This window comes from Phoenix dactylifera, chromosome 7, assembly GCF_009389715.1.
Source record: "Phoenix dactylifera cultivar Barhee BC4 chromosome 7, palm_55x_up_171113_PBpolish2nd_filt_p, whole genome shotgun sequence".
Lineage (NCBI taxonomy): Eukaryota > Viridiplantae > Streptophyta > Magnoliopsida > Arecales > Arecaceae > Phoenix > Phoenix dactylifera.
The window spans coordinates 12,968,505-12,987,932 of record NC_052398.1 but is presented as its reverse complement, the minus strand read 5'-3'; the positions used below and the strand labels follow the sequence as shown (position 1 = coordinate 12,987,932).

Genomic DNA, 19,428 nt, shown 5'->3' with positions numbered 1-19,428 from the left:
GCCAACTTGGACAGGTGGGATTATCCCATAAACACTCATTCATGAATGCTATTTCTTGTTCACCAGGTAGCATGGATAAAAGTTGCAAGGAAAGATTTGGAAAAGCTGGAAGATCTTTATGTATTTCTAGGCTTTATAGGACTGAATCAGTCAGCTGGAAGACCCAACTGTGAGCTTGTCATTGTGGGTCCTCATTCCTCAACATTTCTTCCTTCCTCTTCAACATCCCTCACGATGCAGCTCTTATCAGCTGTCTACCTGATCCGCGCTCATCGTCCTTACCATCTCTTTCAACATATCTTGTGTCTTTTCTAACCGATATTGGGACCTATCACCAGCTACAAAGTAACAAAACTGATGTACTGACGCTCCATCATTCTGACACCTCATTTTCTCATAATTTACTAACACTCTCCCCATCTCTCTACTGATGCATAGATTCTAGAGAGCAATACATAATTGTCTGAATTCTCTGGTTCAAGCATGGCAAACTCCCCTAGTTCAATAGATTCAAACAGAAGAAGGGCATAGGACAGAGGGGTGCAGATATGGGCGCAGCGGGTGAGGAGGGCGAGGGTTTCAACTTGCGAGGATGCAATGGGCAGTAGCATTGGCCGGATAAAGGGCCAAGAAGATTATTAGGTCACCTAGGCCTATGCTTATCAAACCATGAAGATTAGAACTGTGCCATATGTGATTTTGCCCTAAAGATTGTTGTTATTCCCTCCTATATATATCTTAAAATTATAATAATTTTAGCAACACAATATATCTTAAAATTGATAATAATTTAGTATAACACATATACATATATATCCATTTTTAACCACTCAGTTCACTCATGAAGATGTAGCAATTGGGGATTGATATGGTACGTAGAAAAAGATCAAGCTTATTCGGCTCAGGCACCTTTCAATCAATTACTACTTTTCATGTAGTAAAGTGAGGTATGACGAAAAAATCTTCAACATATTTCTATGCGAGATAATGAAGATCATGTTGCTAAAACGAAAGTGTTTTCATTTAAAATTTTATCTTGTATTAATCTACATGGTGAATTAGTGATACCAACAGCCTAGATCGTCTAAGACCCGTGCCTTTTCCGTATTGTTGCAATTGCTCGTATGCTAAGCCTATTTCTTCAGGTTATTTGTCCTTTATATCCATTGTATCCGTTCCAGTATTTGTCATATTTTTAGTTGTGGGCTGACGTAATATATGCTCGTTTCTTGCCTTGCACAAATATATTTAACATGCAAATATAGAGAGATTAATAAAAAATTATTTTAATAATATATATTATTAGTTTAACTTCTTCCTTCAGGAGGAACAATATTTTTTCCAGAAAAAAAAATCTTGCGCTCTTTTGCCACTCGTGTTTCTGTTTTTAGGTAGCGGAACCCGCAACCCTCTTCCTTGAGTTCTCTATTTCTTCTCTCCATTTTTACCCCTTCTTGTCTCTCAGCCATGGCTGCTCGAGCCCTCTTCAGATGGGCTCTCCTCCCTTCCCCCAAGCGCTTGGCTCCTCCTCTCCTCAGAACCCCTCGATCCCGTCTAACCCTCGCCCCGATCGAGGCCTTCTCCTCCTCGACCTCCACCACCAATTCCGCCACCAACTACCTGAGGCTGACGGACGAGGAGCTCATGGCGCTGTGCGACATAGACACGTTCAAGGCCTCCGGCCCTGGCGGCCAGCACCGCAACAAGCGCGAGTCCGCCGTCCGCCTCAAGCACCGACCCACTGGCATCGTCGCCCAGGTCCTCTCTTTCTCACTCTCTTTCTTTCTTAGACTTCATTTCTATGATGTTGGCTTCTGGGTGGTTGGTCTTTCTTCTCTCTTAATTTTGTATTGCTTGCAGGCCGCGGAGGACCGGTCCCAGCATAAGAATCGGGCGTCGGCTCTGGCTCGGTTACGGAAGCTTTTGGCTCTAGAAGGTGACATCATTCAGAAAACAGAAACCACGCTATTATTTTTATGTTATTGTGAATTCTGAGATCGAACTCAAGCTTTTCTTTTTAAGAATTATTGTCTACGAACTGCCAAATGAGAAAAAGTGGGTAGCTTTTTATTGAATCATCTTTGTCTACATAGAAAAGTTTTTTTTTTTTTTTTTTCACAGCTGTCATTTGATTTTATAATGTATTGTTTCTATTGCAATCTTTCAGTTCTGTGGCTGTGGATGGATGAAAGAAATTTTTGTTGGTGAAAATGGAGTAGCATTGAAAATTCTTCAACTAGGAAATCCAAAATTTTTTCTTGTGCGATAGGAAATTCAATTTTTGTTGGAAATATTTAAGAGTGTAAGAGTAGTCAATTCACATTGGAAAATAAACATTCAAGGTGCTTGTGTCCTACATTCTCGAAAGCACACAATCAGAAAGATCATTTTCTTGCACTAGAAATCATATGCAATATGAAAGATGTTATTTTCCTCATTGGTGTTGTGTTTCAGGCAAGATTGTATTTAGGTACATCAACTTCATTCTAGTTGTTCTTGTGTACACTCATGAAATGATGCATTTGGGCTCTGATTGCTTGTAGCCTTTTAGGCCATGTTATTGAAATATTGAGTGCTAGGCATTTTGCCAAGTGGTGGTAAGGCACCTTCTTGGAGATAAAATTGTCAAATTTTTTTGTCTAATCAATAAATACTAGGAAATAAAGACAGGCAATTTCATATCTCTGTATCTTCTCATTTTTCTGTTGTTCTTGTTCATTTTCCTTCTTTTCATTTATTTCATTTCCTTTTCCAATTTCTTTTGTTGTTACTGCTGCATCTTGGTGACCACTATTGTCATTACCACCTTCGAGAATGATAACCATGTATGATTGTGACAAATGCTTTATCAAAAAAAAAAAAAATGAAAAAAAAGAGGAAAAGGGAGATGAAGAGAAGGAAAAGGAAGAATGGAAGGAAGAAAAAATAAACAGTCTTAGTTAAACAACACCACCAGCGTTGGTTCCTATCACCATTCTGTGGCTTGTCCTCCCCCTCCATTCCTTTGTCTCTCTCACTTGAATTATTTAGTTAGACATGAAGTTGAGGAGCTGGGACTTACTAATCTGCATTTGGCCAGCCTCAATCCTTGCTCACCAGTTCAAACCATGCAACCATACACTTCAATCATACTTGGTTTTGTTCAGGATAGGGAGGACTGCCTAAGTATCCACCTTTAGATATCTGCCTAGAAAGCTGTGTAGGTCCTAGGCAAGGTCCCTCATGGCCACCCTACTTGAGATTGGTGCTTAGGTGGTTGCTCTACCAATTCATTTGACCAAGGTCTGCCAAATTGGTACTGAAACCCGTATTGATTGGCAGACGGGTCGGTACGGTACCAAACCGGTACCGTACCGACACACGATACGCTTGAGCGTGAACCGGCATGCTCATTTTTTTTAATTTTTCAAGTTTCATTAATTAATAATCAATACTTTTCAACTTTTTAATGATTTTAAGTCTAATTTGATATTTTTTTGATGTTTCTATGATCTCGGTTTAACCTAAAGGATACATCTTGTTGTTTCTATGATCTCGGTTTACAAGAAGCAATATGAAATATTCTCAAATCAAGTAGTGAGGTAAAAAATATAAAATAGTACAATCAATTATATATATTTAAAGTACAACATACATACCGATATTTAAAATCTTATCGAGTGACGATGCTTCTTGTAGATATTCGGATCATTAGCATAGTCAGGAGGTACATTAGTCCCTCCCTCTAACTAAGCGGCGTTGTAGTCTTGTATGTTCATCCTATAAGGAACGCGTTCCGAGTTATAAATATTTTCGCATCTCTCGTTGAAGCTCTGGCTCTGAGAGGTATTCTCTGGCTGATAAAACTGCTGTGAAGGGGCTTATCCAAATAAGTTGGCTGCAAAATTCAACTGCTAAGATGCTCCGAGTTACGTAGGATAGTAGCCACCGGAAGATACGTTAGATGCACCATATCCATATCTGGATCCATATGGGTCATAGGCTGCTGTGGCTGCGGGTAATAGATCTAGTATACAACTTGAAATCTGATATGTGTATGGATCCTACTCCATGTGCGAGGTTCTTTGAAAATGCATCGTGTTTTTCTAAATGATTTTGAGGAGCCCATCTTCTATATACAATCCGATCCTCGCGGGCTCCACTACATCGTGCACCGTGGTCCTTTTCCTATATAGCGTGCGTAAATTAGGACTCACTGGTGAATCGAAGACCACTGTGTAGTTATCTCATAAATGGTGGTCTCATGTCCTCCATTCTTTTTCTGGCCAGCAGATCTATGACCACCAAAATTACTGCTCCTGGTCTCTGAATTTGAGTGAAATGGCTCCTCCTTCACACTTTCTATTGGGGCTGTAGGTGCCTTTTGTTTTTCTTTTGTGTGTACTGGGCAGCTGCCTGCTTATCCTTCGTGCCACTCGCTGCTTGCTTACCCTTCGTGCCACTCGTTGCCTGCTTACGCCTCGTGCCCCTCTTTGTCTGGCTATGTTGGAGGGATGTATGTCGCCCCCTGACCGAGTCGACCACGTAGCATAGTGGCCTTGTCTAAGCATCTCTCGATCATATCTTTGAGAGCATGTCTCAGACAAGGAGTCATGTAGTGACCGGCTCTTCTATGGCTATAGCTGATCAGTTAGAAAAATGCATAGAATATTGCTCTTTGCTCATTGCTCATTGCCCATTGCCCTACATTGATCCTAGTCTCGCTAGCCACGAAATTGGTCGGTTGTGGAGGCGATCCTCGCTCATCAAACTTCGGCTCTTGCTGTTGGCCCACAAGCCGTCTGATCCTAGGATCATCCTTATCATTAACGAAAATATTATAGATCGGATATGTGCACTTTAGCTTCACTGCCTTCTGAATGCACTTCAATCTCAACCTCAGTTGTAGTGAACATATACAAAGGTTATTGAGACGCTTCTGTGTCAAACGGTTTCTCTACTTGTTATAAATGAGGGTACAGGTGGACCAGTTGCACTCAGCCACTCGAGGAGATCGTATAGGAGAGGATTCAGATAGCTAGCCGCTTAAAATTTTTTCCGGATAAACCAAAATAAATCCACCATTCAGCTACAAAAATATTAAAAAAAAATTATATATAAAATAGTATCATATTAGTAATCATCTTACTCCAAATAAATGTCCTTATGATGTGTAATATACTTGGATTCATAATTTTCTTACTTACGATAGCTGCCAAGATTTCAAAGCTGTCAGTGCTCTCTCTAAATATTTTGGTTTGTAAAAAAGAATCGTATTTTAATATGTTCATAATTGAAGATACTAGTTAATTTACATATGTCACTTAAGTTAACTTACCTCTTCTAGACATAGAGTCGCGGCTTCTAGATCAAGCTCCATCTTGTAAATCACATTTTGCAAAGCGATCAGAGGTTCGTCATCCATATCGATTCCAAGTATAGTGTACTGAAATCTCGGGTTCAAGTAGTATGTTGTATATAGAGTTCGTTGTTGTCTTAGTAAAATTGTACAACTACAGGAGTAGTTTAATTTTCAGCGTTCTTGCTTGCTGGATGCAAGTTCCTACCCATCTAGTAGTTCCACCGCTGCTCAATAATGTCGATGTACTATTGGGCATACATTGGATTTGCCTTCTTGATTTGAATGGTTGTCCTCTTTATTATATGATATAAGAAGCCCATTTGGGGGTACCTCTTATTGTCCACGGCCCGAAGCACTTCATAAAATGGTCTGATAGCCTTCACTATTGTAGTGGCCCGCTGTCAGAATATTTACCTCATCACCAAGTACTCGACAATGCTTCCTTTGGTGCCGGTTCGTATATCTACTTTTCTACCACTCGGAACCGACAAACATTTGACGTGGGGCTACTTTCCTCTCAAGAAGGCTATCAAGTGCAATATAGTTGGTAGCAAGTCGTGTGACTTTTGGTCTCAAAATCTCTCTCCCCTTGCATACTTTTTCATCAGTAAAAAGACTCATGTATGGTTATAAATATATCTGGTGATGGTTTGAACTGTCTCCACTGTCTGCTGCATCTTATGAATCTTCGCAATGTCCAAGGTATGCCATACCGGCCCGAACTGGGCAGTACGGGGCGTATTGTACCGTACCGATTCGATATCGGTATCCGATACGGGTGGCACACTGATACTCGATATGCCAAAAAATTCTCTATCGTACCGTACTGTGCTGATACTATACTAGTATGGCATTGGTACGAGGTCTGGTACCGAGACGACAAATCTTGGCAATGTCTATCAACATAAGGTTAATACAATGTGCAGCACATGGGGTTCAGAATATATCTGGCTGCCGCTCCATCGAAATCTTCCTAACGGCCTTATATTGTGGCCTATTATCAGTGATGACCTGCACGACATTCTCCACTCTTACCTGATCAATCACCTTCTCCATCAATTTGAGGATGTACATGGCGTCGTGCACTTGATCGGAAGCATCAACCGACTTATAGAAGAAAGTTTTTGTATCACAATATGTTAAGAAGTTGATAATGCTTCGCATGGTAGGATCGGTCCAACCATTACATATCACGGTCAGTCCATATGTAGGTCACTTACTTTTGTATGGGGCAATCTACTTCTCTAGCTCATTATTGTCAAGTTCACTGTAGATGTCCTTCAGTTCTAGAGGATCTACATCGGAACTAATAGCCTGTATAGAGGAAATGACAAACCTATAGTACGTATTATCTGCCATATTCGTTGGGATGTGGCTGAAGTAGAATCATAATTCAATAGCTCGCCACATATCCTTCTTCAACATTGTGTCAATCCTCTGCTGCTTCGAATTTCTGCTGGAAAAGGTATGCAGATCTAAATCATGGATGGCTGCTCCTGTTGGAATTTCTCTGGATGATTTTTTTTGTTACCAAAAGCCTCCAGCATAGATGCAATACGATCACCGCCTCTGCTGACGGCCTATTTGACTGAGGAGGTCCTCCTGAACTCTGGTTTTGCCTTGCTGCTCGCAGAATTAGAGCTCGACTCGTAGTATGAGGGCTCAAATCGAGCCCTATGCCTAGCCACCTCATCTTGCTGTCACTGATCATCCAGCCTCACTTGCATGACAGTTTGGATATGTACCTCCTTGTTGTTTGGAGCGGACGTCTCCTCTGACTCCCTGAAGTGATAGAAATGTGTCTTTCCCGCTCAGTGGTTTACCTTCGCCTTCTTCTTGGAAATCCTCTCATTTGCTGCTCTAAAATCAGTGAAGTGCTTCTTCATCAGCTGCTGAACCTCTTGTGGGCATTTCCGGCGCATAGATACGTCGGGATAACCACCAGCTAAGTACTGCTTCAACCTAATTATTCCTCCTTAAACTCTATATTGCACTAGTTGCATTCCAATGGTGCAAACCCAATAGCATTTGCCCATGATCCCAACCAATATTATGCTTTAGCTTTTTTTCTTCGATGGTTCCATTCCTACAGGTTTATCAAGTACGCCAGTTTATTAATTATTTAAAAATAACAAAATTTTATTACTATGAAGATAATTTTTTACCTCAAAATATACATCTGATTTATCTAATACATAATATTAATTTTTCATTTTTTATTTAAATATTTTTAATAATTTTTAAATTTAAAAATATGTTTAAATATTATAAATTCAAAAAATATGTTTTCTACTTCAGAAAATGGTTTTGAATTATGTAATATGTACTACTATTTTTTCATAATTTTTGGTATTAATTTTATATTTTTAATTATTTTTTAAAATTATAAATACTTTTTAATTATAAATATTTTTAAAAATTAATTTCAGCTCAGATTCATGTAGAACTCAAAAATGGATGCTACATATATTTTTTAAGGCTCGTGGACATGTATCAAAGGCTATTTATTTCTTATTTTGTTTAAAATTTAGGCTTAGGTCACTATGCGTATGATCGCATCAAAACTTAAATAAATGGACATCAAAAATATATTTTTAATTTTTAAAAATTATATATAATCCAAAAATTAAATTTTTTTATGTCATTATGTAGATCATCCATAGGTCTATAACTTATAATAAAATCAAGCCCAAGTCAAAAATTTTGGCACGATCTTTTCTTATTTTGCAAATTTTGAGCTATTTTTTCAAGCCAAAAAATAGAAATAAAGAAAATGAGATAGGGGGGAGAAAGTACACCTTATTTAGGCTTGGATTTTCCTTTAGTTGCATTGAGTCGGTGTGATTTCGCAAATTGGAAGGAAAGAGGAGCCGTTTAGGCATGTTAAGCCTAGACGAAGCAAAGAAGGCCTTTCCAGCACCTCCTTTTAATAAAAGAAGCAAAGGGGGGAGAGAGCCCAGTTCTGAACCAGGTCAACTCAGTGCGAACTGTCTGAGTTCGATCGAAACCGGCTGGTTCCGAATGGTTTTGGCCGGTTCGGTCCGGTTCCAGCTTTTCCGGCCGGTTTTGGTTGGTTCAGAACTCATTTCAGCCGATTTGGGGGCGGAACCATTTTTAATGGGCAAACCGACCCAGTTCCTCGCTGGGTCGGCTTGGTATAAGCCGAATCGGGCGGTTCGGTCCAGTTCGGTTCGGGTACCTTGCTTTTGACAATGCATACAACTTTTATGACTATCATTTGTGGCCTGTAATCTCATGGTTTCAGTTGCTCTTCAAATTGGCTGTCAGTAACTGACATGAAAAACATTGATCCACCACTAGGCATGGATACAACATGGTTTGTACTATTTCCATACCTTGTAGCCTAATTGATTGACCAACATGTCAGTCTCAAGGTGCACAAAGATTGTTAATGCTAAAATTATTTGTACGGATTTTTTAAATAAATTCATACTTGTCCGAATAGAACAGAAACATAAAGAATCATGCATATAGGTGTTTACCTGGGATGGTTTGAATTGCTGCCAGTTGTGTGGAACCTGTTGGTTTGAATCTCAGTGAATGCCAATAATGCAAAGTGGCTTTTACAGGATCACGCACAGATAAAGCTTGTAGCTGATTTTGTGTCGGCCAGTGTTGCCTGTTTACAGAGGACTACCCACTTTTGGTAGCCAACACTAGCTTATGGGCTGAACTGCAGAAAAAAATGAAAAAGAGAAACAATTGGTTGACATCATTTTGTTCATGTTTTCTGGTTTGTTCAAATTAGTTTTCTCTGTTTCTTCCTTCTTTAAGGTAGAGACCATCTCTGACTAGTGAAATTCTCTTTTCTTTGAATAGTCAGAAAGGTGATAGACTTGAACGATTACACTCCTCCTACAGAACTTCTTCAGATTCTACCTGCAAAGTCAACAATCAGGGGATCAGATGTTGGTCCTCAAATCGGTCCCAATAATCCAAAATTTGCTCTGGTATTCTTCTGATTACACTTGCAGTTGAGCTTTTCTGTGCACGCAGAGATCTTAATATCTCCATATGTCTTTCCTCAAACAGGGAATGCAAGCTTTACTAGATCTAATATATGCTGTTGAAGGTTCAGTGTCAGAGGCAGCAAAAATATTGGGGTACGTTATTTTCTATGTATGTATTTATATTATTTCAATATTTGTGTGAATTAGCACTTTTGAACTGTAAACTGATATATGATTCTCTTTTTGTACGTCAATGCTTTTCTTGAAGAGCATGAGATGCATTCATTTATGCAACGTGCTACCTTAATGTCAATGTATCGAACTGAGCTAATCTGGCCAGGAAAAAAAAAAGGAAATATGCAACTATTTTTGATCTGTGTACCACAACAGAAAAGTGCTCATCACAGTCAAATGTAAAAAAAAGGGAGATCTTCTCCATTTGGAATTTGAGAGTCTGGTTCTTGTTGATGCCCATTGCTGGAAGAATGATTTATAGCCTGGTAGCAGAAATCTTTTATTTAGGGCAACACACCCACTTTAGAATCTTTCAGGAATCCTGAACTGGCACCAGCTTCCTAAGAGCTTCCTCACTCAAGTGTTTTTAGAATATCTGCTTCCACATCTACTCTTGATTCTAGCAACTAGGATTTATAATCAGAAAAATAAACTTGAAAGGACAAGTTAGTTGCACTACACAGCAAGTACCTTGGTTATTGAATTGAATAGGTTCAAGAGAACTTGGGGCTTGGCATTCCTTTCTCTAGGTATTTCTAATATTGTCTATAACAGCTGTTTATGCAAAGAGAATTTTTTTTCCCCCCGGGGGTGGGGGTGGGGGTGGTGGTGGCAGGAGAGGTTCAAAACTATGGTACAATTTTAGGTGCATTGGCACCTTGAAATCATCATGACCCTCCACCCCCATGCATGCGTTTGGAAGGAAAACGCCTTGATTTGCTTAAAGGTGAACGTTATGCTGAGATTGCGTTGTCTCAAGGACAGAAAAAATGACAATAATTGGAAAAGGGATTGATTAAACAACTCTAACATGCCAATGAAATGTAAGATTGACCTTAGGGAAAGTGTAACGATCTATTCAAAAAGGCTAGCCAAAAGGTGTTACTTGGGTTCATTGTTTCTGTATAAGTACCTAAGATTTATCTAATACATGGCCGACATGGGACTAAATACACGCCCGTATGGATCTTCACATTCTCTCCCTATTTAAGCTTTAACATCCTTTCCAGGCTAAAAGTCCATATCCATTTATAAATACCATAAATCCAATTACAGATACCACGATCGGCCTGTGGTCAGTCCAAAAGGACCTATGCTATAGTGTCCCTTAGTCCACAATGGGATGGTTCCGCTCTGTACTATTTATAACGATTTAGGATCTCACCCAAAAGGCTAGCCAGAGGTATTACTTAGATTTCTTGGCCCTATATATGTACCCAAGATCTATTCAGTACATAGCCGATGTGGGACTAAACACATGCTCATATGGGTCCTCACAGCAAATGTTTATGATTTCATCTATATTTGATATGCTTCCAATAAGTATCTAAAGATGCTAGAGCAAAGAGTTATCTAGACCAAGGATTGCTGTGCCGGTACCGGGCCCCGGACCGGTTGCCCGACGGCATGGATTGGTACGGTGCCGTGCTGTATTGTGCCGGGCTTATACCAACATAGTAGAAGAGGCCGAGGAGAGGGAGAATGGGAGAGAGAAAAAGAGAGAGAGAAGGCGGAGGCCGAGGGAGGTCGACAGAGAGCTAGGCGGAGGCCGAGAAGCCGCCGCCGCGCGGAGGAGGCGGCAGAGGCTAGGGAGCCGATGCACGAAGGAGGCGAAAGAGGGGCTCCACATCCGATCTTCTGTTTCGTTCGAAACAGAGACCCGGAGGGGGGCCCTTTTAAAAAGGGTTTGCCAACTTTCACTTAAAAATTTCAAAAATAAAAGGGCCCCCCTCCGGGCCCTTGTTTCGAATAAAACAGGGGACCGGATGCGGAGCCCCTCTTCCCCTCTGCGTGGCGGCTCCCCAGACTCTATCGGCCGGCTTCCACCTTTCTCTCTCTTCCTTCCTTTCCCTCTCCCTCCCTCTCCTGCTCTCTCTCTTTTCTTCTTTTCTTTTATTGCCGGAATGGTACCGATCTGCCGTCGGTTGTCGTTATCATTGTTGAAACTGTCCCAGTCCGCCGCTGGTACAGCTTGAGACGCTCCTAACCGGGCGGTTCGGAATGGTTCCGCTGACCATGATCTAGACCATTATTGTGGTCATACTTTCATTTTAATATGGTGCTAATGTAACATTTCTTGAATCAGCTAATTAAAGAACCTCATGTAACACAGGTTTTTGCATTGTCTGCATGACCAGTATCTTGCATTATGAGTTCTAAATATATCATTAAGTGGATCACATAGTTCAGTTGACATTGGTCTGCCTCCTTTGTTGTATACTGCAGGCTAAGCACAGGTGCTCTATCAAGGTTGATATTATCAGATGATTCTCTCCGAATGTCAGTCAATGGCCTCAGGACATCGAAGGTAAATCTATAAACTTTTTTACTGACATATTAATTAAAAAATCATTAAATGAATGAAAGAGTACAAATTAAGAAAAGGGGTTCTATTGGGATCAAAGATGCTTTATGGCAAAATTTTCCCTTGCAAAGATATTTCTTCCTTACCTCTCCATAGATGGTCTACTTTTTTGACCCCTATAACTACATGGTGAAAAGAAGCTTCACTAGTTTGAGTAATACCTACAATCACATTGAAGATGTATCTGTTCTGATCTTATAGTAGCTGGAAATTAATACTGACTCCTGTAGATATCTGTGCAAGTGGTGGCATTGTAATGTACATTGAATGGCTCAAATTGTTAAATGTGTTCTTAGAGGATGTGGCCATATAGTTAAAAAGACAATCTGAAGTATGAAAAGAATTAATCTACAGTATGTTTTGAGAGTTTTACTGTGCATTAACAAAGATTGAGACTCTTATGTTAAGTTTGTAGCGTAATATCAGAGATAATAGAATGCCAAGTAGTATAAGGTTGCATAGGCTGAGCACTAACCAAATAGCTCACAGTGAGAAAATGACAAACAAGATGAAAAGGCACTTCGAAGATCATGAAAGTTCACTTAAATAAAGTTCCATCTCTCAAATATTATGACCTTAATAATGGTTTAATAAAGCTAAAACATTTTGAGTTGTAACAAATTATTGACTTGATCTCAGATATAGGATTCTTTTAGTCAATATTTTGTAGGGCGCTAAAGAATGTTTTTGTGAGACAATGACGTAATATGCCCTTTGTTGTTGAAGTTATTGGTAATTCATTCCTGGGAGCTTCATTAGGGTTTCGTTTATTAGATTCCTAAATATCACTATATCACACTGCATCTATATTTTAGATGGATAAGCTGAGTTAGATCCACAACCTTACGTTCGAGACATGAATGTATTGGTATTATGCATCATCCTGGATATGCACTTTACTGCTGATAAAAATCATTGATACTACTAAGGTTTGTAGCACCAGGTATGGGGGGTGTGCCAATACATCCCCATATCTATTTATGGTTTGCTGAAATGGGGTGGTAGGGCATGCAGTATGTACAGGTATGCACCACATTACAGCATGGCTGCAGTAGTACAAACCTTTCTACAGTCTGTATTTCAACCCTTGGATACTACTAGAGAACACTGATCGGTAGCATTTTAAAAGAACAAAATTCCTAAGAAGAAAATTTGAAATGTTTCATATGAATTATCTAACTTTAAAATGTTTTATTCTGTATCTACAAGAGTCATAGTAAACTGAAAGATCGCATAAAATAGTTCTCTTCATACTGGGCCAATACTTATGGTAAGTGATTTAACAAGATATTGAAGTCATGATAGTAAGTCCAGAAGTTGTGCATTTCACTCAATATGATATGTCACAAGTTCACACTTGTTAACGTGGCTTGGTTAAATTAACTTCTGTGCCAGGTAAATCTGCCAGGTAGATTTATATAATTAGCATTACTGGGGAAGCATTGATTAGCATGGACTAATATTTACTGGCACTAATTGATTTCTTGGATGACTAAAAAAATATTACTTGATGAAATATTGCAACAAGATGTCATTTCATGCCACTATCCAGTAGTATATTTTTCTTCATATGAAAGGATTCACCATGAAGTTATTCCTTCTCATATCTTATTCTATTATTATGTGATAATTAGGTTTCAGTTCATAATTCTTGTAGTATGTTGTTTGTATAAATATTTTGAGCCATAAAGGTGGCACTTATAACGGATCAGCATGAGATAACTTTCCTCAAGAATGAAACATCAGGTTTCTGTCACTTAGTTACAGATCAAGGAATATGGAGATGCATAGGTTTTAAGGAAGAAGGTTTTCTTTTTATACAATGGATAAGTTTAACCCAGGTTTTTTAGTATGTAAAACCAAATAAATATTAGTTGATGAGATACACAAATACTGGGATTCCTTTTCTTACTGATTCTGAAGGTAAGTTAATGGAGTGCTCTCATCCCCCCCCCCCCCCCCCCCCCCCCCCCCCCCCCCAAAAAAAAAACCCATCCTTTTTTTTTCTTTTTTTAAATCAATCCCATTAGGCACCATCCAAAAAGATAAACTCCCTATGGATCCTCGACCCTAGTTTAAAAAATAGTTTCTCCATCCTCTATCAAACACCACTCCAGCATGATTAGTCATGGGAATTGCTGTTATCATTCAAGAAAACATTTGATTATTTAAAAGAAGTTCTTGGCCGAGAAGACCCTGTCCCTCAATATTGCTGCAATGTCAGTTGGCCAGCTTTAACAACCCTTTATGAAGCCAGTAGCGTTTGCTTGTCTAATTCTATCTAAAACGTGCTCAACCCTTTATCCATAAGGAGATCTAATTCATCTCTGACTATAAAGTATCTTCCATAAGCACTTCAGCTGCTGCCCACATTATAATTCATCAGGTGTTTTTCTATAAATAACAAAATCTAAAAATGTTTCCAATTGCAAAATGTGGAAGCCTTTATGGCTGATAAGCTGCTGGAATATAGGTCAATTATGCATTAATGAAGGATAGAACATGCAACATTCATTCTTGGTGGCTTATGTCATGTCATCTGGACTTTGCCTCCACATTGAAGGTGATACATGAAATTGAGAGCCAAGTCATTTATCTTATTTCATACAGGTTGGAGAACTACTCTGAAGCAGGTGATCTAACAGAAATTGCTCAGGCACAACCAGAAGAGTGTTCAACTGCAAACCCTTAAGCTGAATCTTTTTTAGTTACATATTCTAGGTCTTGTTGGTTTCATTTGAATTTCTTCAACCTTGTTCAGTTGAAGGAGCACCATCAGTAGTGAAACCTGCAGATATGCCGTGTTTCTCAGTTAGAGATAGAGGTGCATATGAGCCGAGCTGAGCCTAGCAGCAGGCTGTTCGAGCTTGGGTTGGTATATATATATATATGAGCTGCTTGAACTTTGTCTCAAGCTCAAGCCAACCTTGACTTCAGCTGTTCAAGCTTGGCTGATATGAGCCCTGATCCAAGCTTTTATCGGGTTGAGCCGAGCTTCTTTGCTGTTTTGGCAACCAGCTCATGTCCGAGCTCAGCTTTTTTATGAGCCCAGCTCTAACTCCGGCTCATTTTCTAACTAAGCTGAGCCCGAACTGAGCCAATCCCGAGCTACTAATAAGCAGCCCAGATCATTGCACCACTAGTTAGAGAGCCTAATTTTTGAGAGCCATAACATTCTCTATTGCTGCAGTATCATAAGCATGGTGGATCCACATCAAGTAGCAGAGATGCACATCTTAGGAAATTCTGGATCATAAGCAGTGCAATTATTCATAGGAAATTCTAGCCATTATGCCATGGATGTCAGACCAGTGAATTTATATTAGTCAAAATGATGAGATGTGGATAATGATGGCTAAATCCTAAATGATAATAAAGATAGCTAACAGTGATAACTTACTGTTTTGTGAAGTCATTTGGGGAGATAGGCTTATTGCTGTTCTAGTAAAAAATTTAGATCCATGCAGGTCTAGGAATTAATTGCATAACTTATAGGTATGGTAACTGAAGAATGATCATCAGCTTATTCTTCTTATAACAAATTCTGCAGACTTTCTGTCTTTATAATTTTCTCCTGTCTATATTTTTTTTTTTTATCGCCCTCTCCCTTTGATTTGTCTAATTCCTGTGTGCTTATCATCAATATATGAACTAGGTCTTCTTTAGATATACTCTTTTAAAAGGAGTTGAAATGTTGAATATTATAATCTTAAATCTGACATTGACGTGCTAATCATCTTTACCCAGTAAGCAAAGTCTCTCAAGAGCTAATCACTACATTGGCACCTTTTACATCTAAAGGTCCAATTAAGCAAGGGCCACTAAGAATTCATATCCATGCACTTAGGCAATCAAAAAGTTTAGTATGTGAACTTGGATTTCATATTGAACAATCTTGCTGATTCCTCCTGGCAGCTGGGCTGTCATTATGTATTTAAGCTAACCTAGGTATGAAATAAATGTCTCTAGCAGAAAAAAGGATCATTTGACTCCATGCAAGATGGTGATGAACAAAGAAGTATATAAGATAAATTTCAAAAGACCAATTGAAACATGATTTTGGCTATGTGGGCAGTTTTGGCACATACTTTGGCTAATGTTTGTTGTTATAGAACTGGTATGTAGATGTCGGCAGTCTGCTTCTCTATGATGGGGCACTTTATGCTAGCGATGATGCTTCATTGCAGACATGTTCATCCAGTCATTAAAAAAAAAATGGATCTTTTAAGGTTGACTGTCTTATGTTCAGGATTTAAGTGGGCAATTGTAAATGCCATTGCACTATGACATTCTTTTCATGTGAGAGCAGTATACTATACTGGGCATGCAACTTGCTTAGGGAAACTAACATTATGCGAGGTTTTTATTTTTTAATCTTTTTAGGGCATGTTTGGTTGAGGGGAGTTGGGCTCTAGAATGAGAATATGAAAGTAATTTGGTTCTAGCCATTTTGTTGGAGGGAGTCCCATTTTCATTCTAATTTCAGAGGGAAATGGGAATGTCCCAATCCCCTAAAACCCAATGCCTACTCTCCCTTGGTTTTCAAATTTCATTCCGATTCCGGTAATGAACCAAATATGTCAGGTGATATGGCCATTCCGATTTTCATTCCATTCTGATTCCGATTTCGGTCGCAAACCAAAAACACCCTTAATGTACAGATCCTATCATTTTATACTTCACAGTGGAAGGCATTACCTAACTGTGCTTATAAAGATGCATCTTTTTTCCCTTTTTTTAGTGGATTTCTTTCAAATAGCTACATATGGAAATACCTAATACAGAAGCGGCAGTCTTTAACACTTTTTTGAGCTTCCTTGCAGGGTATGAGACCTCTGAAGTGAGATTCTTGAAGAAACCCGAGAGTAATTATGCGAAAGGTCATAATATGCCTCCTTCCTCAAATTTTACTTTTTATTGTTATTGGGATTCATAAATTTGATAAGCCATGTTACCTCACGTCTCAAAGAAGTATAGGTTCTTATCATCACTTCTCTCATTGGTCTTTAGGATTCTGCCTGTTTTTTAGGCATGGGATGCTTGTATGCCAAGACTACTGAAGGGTCATCTTGTTGCATCAAACTGAACAGATTCTTTCCTGCATTGACCATGATAAAAGCTGCAAATTAGTTTGCTCTGGCGGGACTTTCATATGCTAATTCATGCATCAGGCTATTCACCTACCACATTCTAAAGACTTTCAGGAATTTTGCAGAGTCAACTAGCCCCTTTATTCTCTATTGGTCATGAATCATATCATCTATATATTACATCGGTGTTGCTTTATGTAGGTTGAATAAATTGAAGTCACTTTTTGTATCTAAACTCTTTGATTTAACAATGAAAACCTATTTCATCTTCATTTTGATGTCTAATTGTGCAAAGTCTTGATTGGTTCAAGAATGCCCAGAATATTTAAGAAAGCATTGTGGTGTGGCAGAAAGATTTTGCCTGAACACATTACATGTTAGGTGTGCAATGAACATGGTATATTTGAGGAGGAAGGAGCATTTGATGGACACATTAAAAACACTCCTATTTTAGTGTATGCACTTCTTTCATTTTCCTAGTCATTTAGATGTGGAGTGAATACAAAGGGGTATCTATACTGTAATAGTGAAGCGAATCACCACTAATTACCTGCCATATCACCACCCTGTTTGCAGGGCTGCTCTAGCAGTCAGGGATAGAGCGGTGCTCGAGCTGTGTGTCTGTCTTAACCCATCGGTGAAATTCTTTTATGTCGGACCAAATCTCAAAATTGATGGCTTGACTACTACCCTAATGGCAAAGTCAATGGTCTGATTGACTATTTTGATTGCTATGAGGAAACCTGTGCACTTTCTGGAAAAGGTGGAATGCAAATCACTGACTTTTACAGAACTAATCGGTAATATGACTAGTGATCTCTAGCATTTTTCAGTAGTAAATGCGAGAAGAGGAGGAAGAAACTCTTCATTGCACTTGTAGAAGACATGAAAGAGAAATTCTGACCATCCATTGGGTTTCTTATGAGGCCTACTACTGTGTTTTCTTGTATAAAGGCACTTAGGAATGGAATGAGTAGATATTATAAAATAATTTAAATTTAAAGGGAAGATATAAAAACTATATTTCAAAAAAAACATTTATTTATATCAGTAAAAGAATCTTTTGCGTATTTGACATCAGAATTTCATAAGGGGTTTTTAGCAGCAAACCAAGTTAAAATGGAAATCAGAGCTAAACAAAAATTTAGGTGATTGTTTTTATTTCTTTAATTTATTGTAAGGAATTGCCGATGAAAAAATATGCTTTCTAAACATTTTGAAATTTGCCTACAATCCAACCTTTAGAAAGAGTAATACCAATGCATGATACATCTGGAACCCATGGAAGGAAACAATCGTGTGACGGGAAATCATGTGTGCATGAAGGAACAATAGCAACCATAAAACATTCCTGCCTATAAATTACCCTCATTAAAATGCAAATGAAGTAATGCCGTACAAGTCATTGGTTGAGACTTGATTTAAATGATTAATATGCAAAAAAATGGATGCATTTGTCCAAAATGGATGCATTTGTCCATTTAGGTTGTTTCAGGAACGAACTAAAACAAGACGTTACGTGACCCCATCAAACCCATGTTTGCAAGTTAAAAAATTATAGATCCCTTGCTCAATATGTTAAGTTTAAAGGTAAATTTTAACATGTTCATTGAAAATGTTTTTGTTAAAAATTTCTTTTATTTTTTATGTGCGAATGCATATCGTGTGTCTGTAAAGAGATGAATTTACAGCAAGATCTGCAGGTGTACGTCATGCAAGACAAGCAAATAGTCTATCAAATGTTGTTATCGCACATCCACCCCCTCTTTGGATTAAAATATGCATTCAATACTGTTGCCATCTCAACATAGAATGCCGTGCAATGAAGGTCCAAGTTTGCCCTTAAATCTCTATAAGAGAGAGAGTAAAAAAGGCATGGAGCTTTGTTGGCTCCCTGCTTCAACGCCATGTTAATTTTTTCAGCTTTGAGTAGGCCCAAACAAATCGAAAGCTTCACCGGTGCTTCAAAAATGGTGTTTTTTCCTTCCATCCACATGACCCACAATGTCAGGATGATCTCACCATCAACGCCTTCAACTCTCAAGCACATAAAACTGCTTTTTTCATTTGCATATGTATGTATGTAGGTACGTACATATGTCCATATGTATGTATAATTGTTTCTCTGATGCAGAGCATTGCACAAATGCTTAATTTTCATATTATAATTTCTTTTCTACCAGTTTAATCAATTGAAACACAAAACCACTTAAAATGCTGATGATCAGAAAGTATAACCTCACTCCATATCTAAAAGTAAAACCCTAGTCAAGGCAGATAGTTACTTCGTCATGGTTCTGCTACGACACTGCACTACCTGTTGACAGCAAGCATGTGATGGGAGCCTGCTGATGCTTCAAAGAAAGAAGTATTGTTAGCGGAATGCGGTGAAACATTGGTTATAATCATTAACAAGGGAGCCACATG

The 19,428-nt window shown here is 38.7% G+C and overlaps 1 protein-coding gene across 2 annotated transcripts; it reads left to right on the top strand.

Moving 5' to 3' along the window:
* Positions 1-1,347: 1,347 nt before the first annotated feature.
* Positions 1,348-17,273, top strand: LOC103706695 (peptide chain release factor 1). 2 transcript variants are annotated; one of them, XM_039128340.1, is made up of 7 exons: positions 1,348-1,758; positions 1,861-1,936; positions 9,182-9,312; positions 9,395-9,465; positions 11,773-11,854; positions 16,735-16,791; positions 16,941-17,273. In XM_039128340.1, the coding sequence occupies exons 1-6, from the start codon at positions 1,468-1,470 to the stop codon at positions 16,753-16,755; spliced, it is 672 nt and encodes a 223-aa protein (XP_038984268.1). In that variant the 5' UTR covers positions 1,348-1,467; the 3' UTR covers positions 16,756-16,791; positions 16,941-17,273. The 2 variants fall into 2 exon arrangements, with proteins under 2 accessions (XP_038984268.1, XP_008789121.2); XM_008790899.4 differs by having other exon boundaries at positions 1,349-1,758; positions 16,922-17,273.
* The last annotated feature ends 2,155 nt before the right edge of the window (positions 17,274-19,428 follow it).

Coding starts and splice junctions, on each gene's coding strand:
- LOC103706695 (XM_039128340.1), top strand. CDS start 1,468: ATGGCTGCTCGAGCCCTCTTCAGATGGGCTCTCCTCCCTTCCCCCAAG. Junction 9,313..9,394: donor ATAATCCAAAATTTGCTCTG/GTATTCTTCTGA, acceptor TTCCTCAAACAG/GGAATGCAAGCTTTACTAGA. Junction 11,855..16,734: donor ATGGCCTCAGGACATCGAAG/GTAAATCTATAA, acceptor GCTTCCTTGCAG/GGTATGAGACCTCTGAAGTG.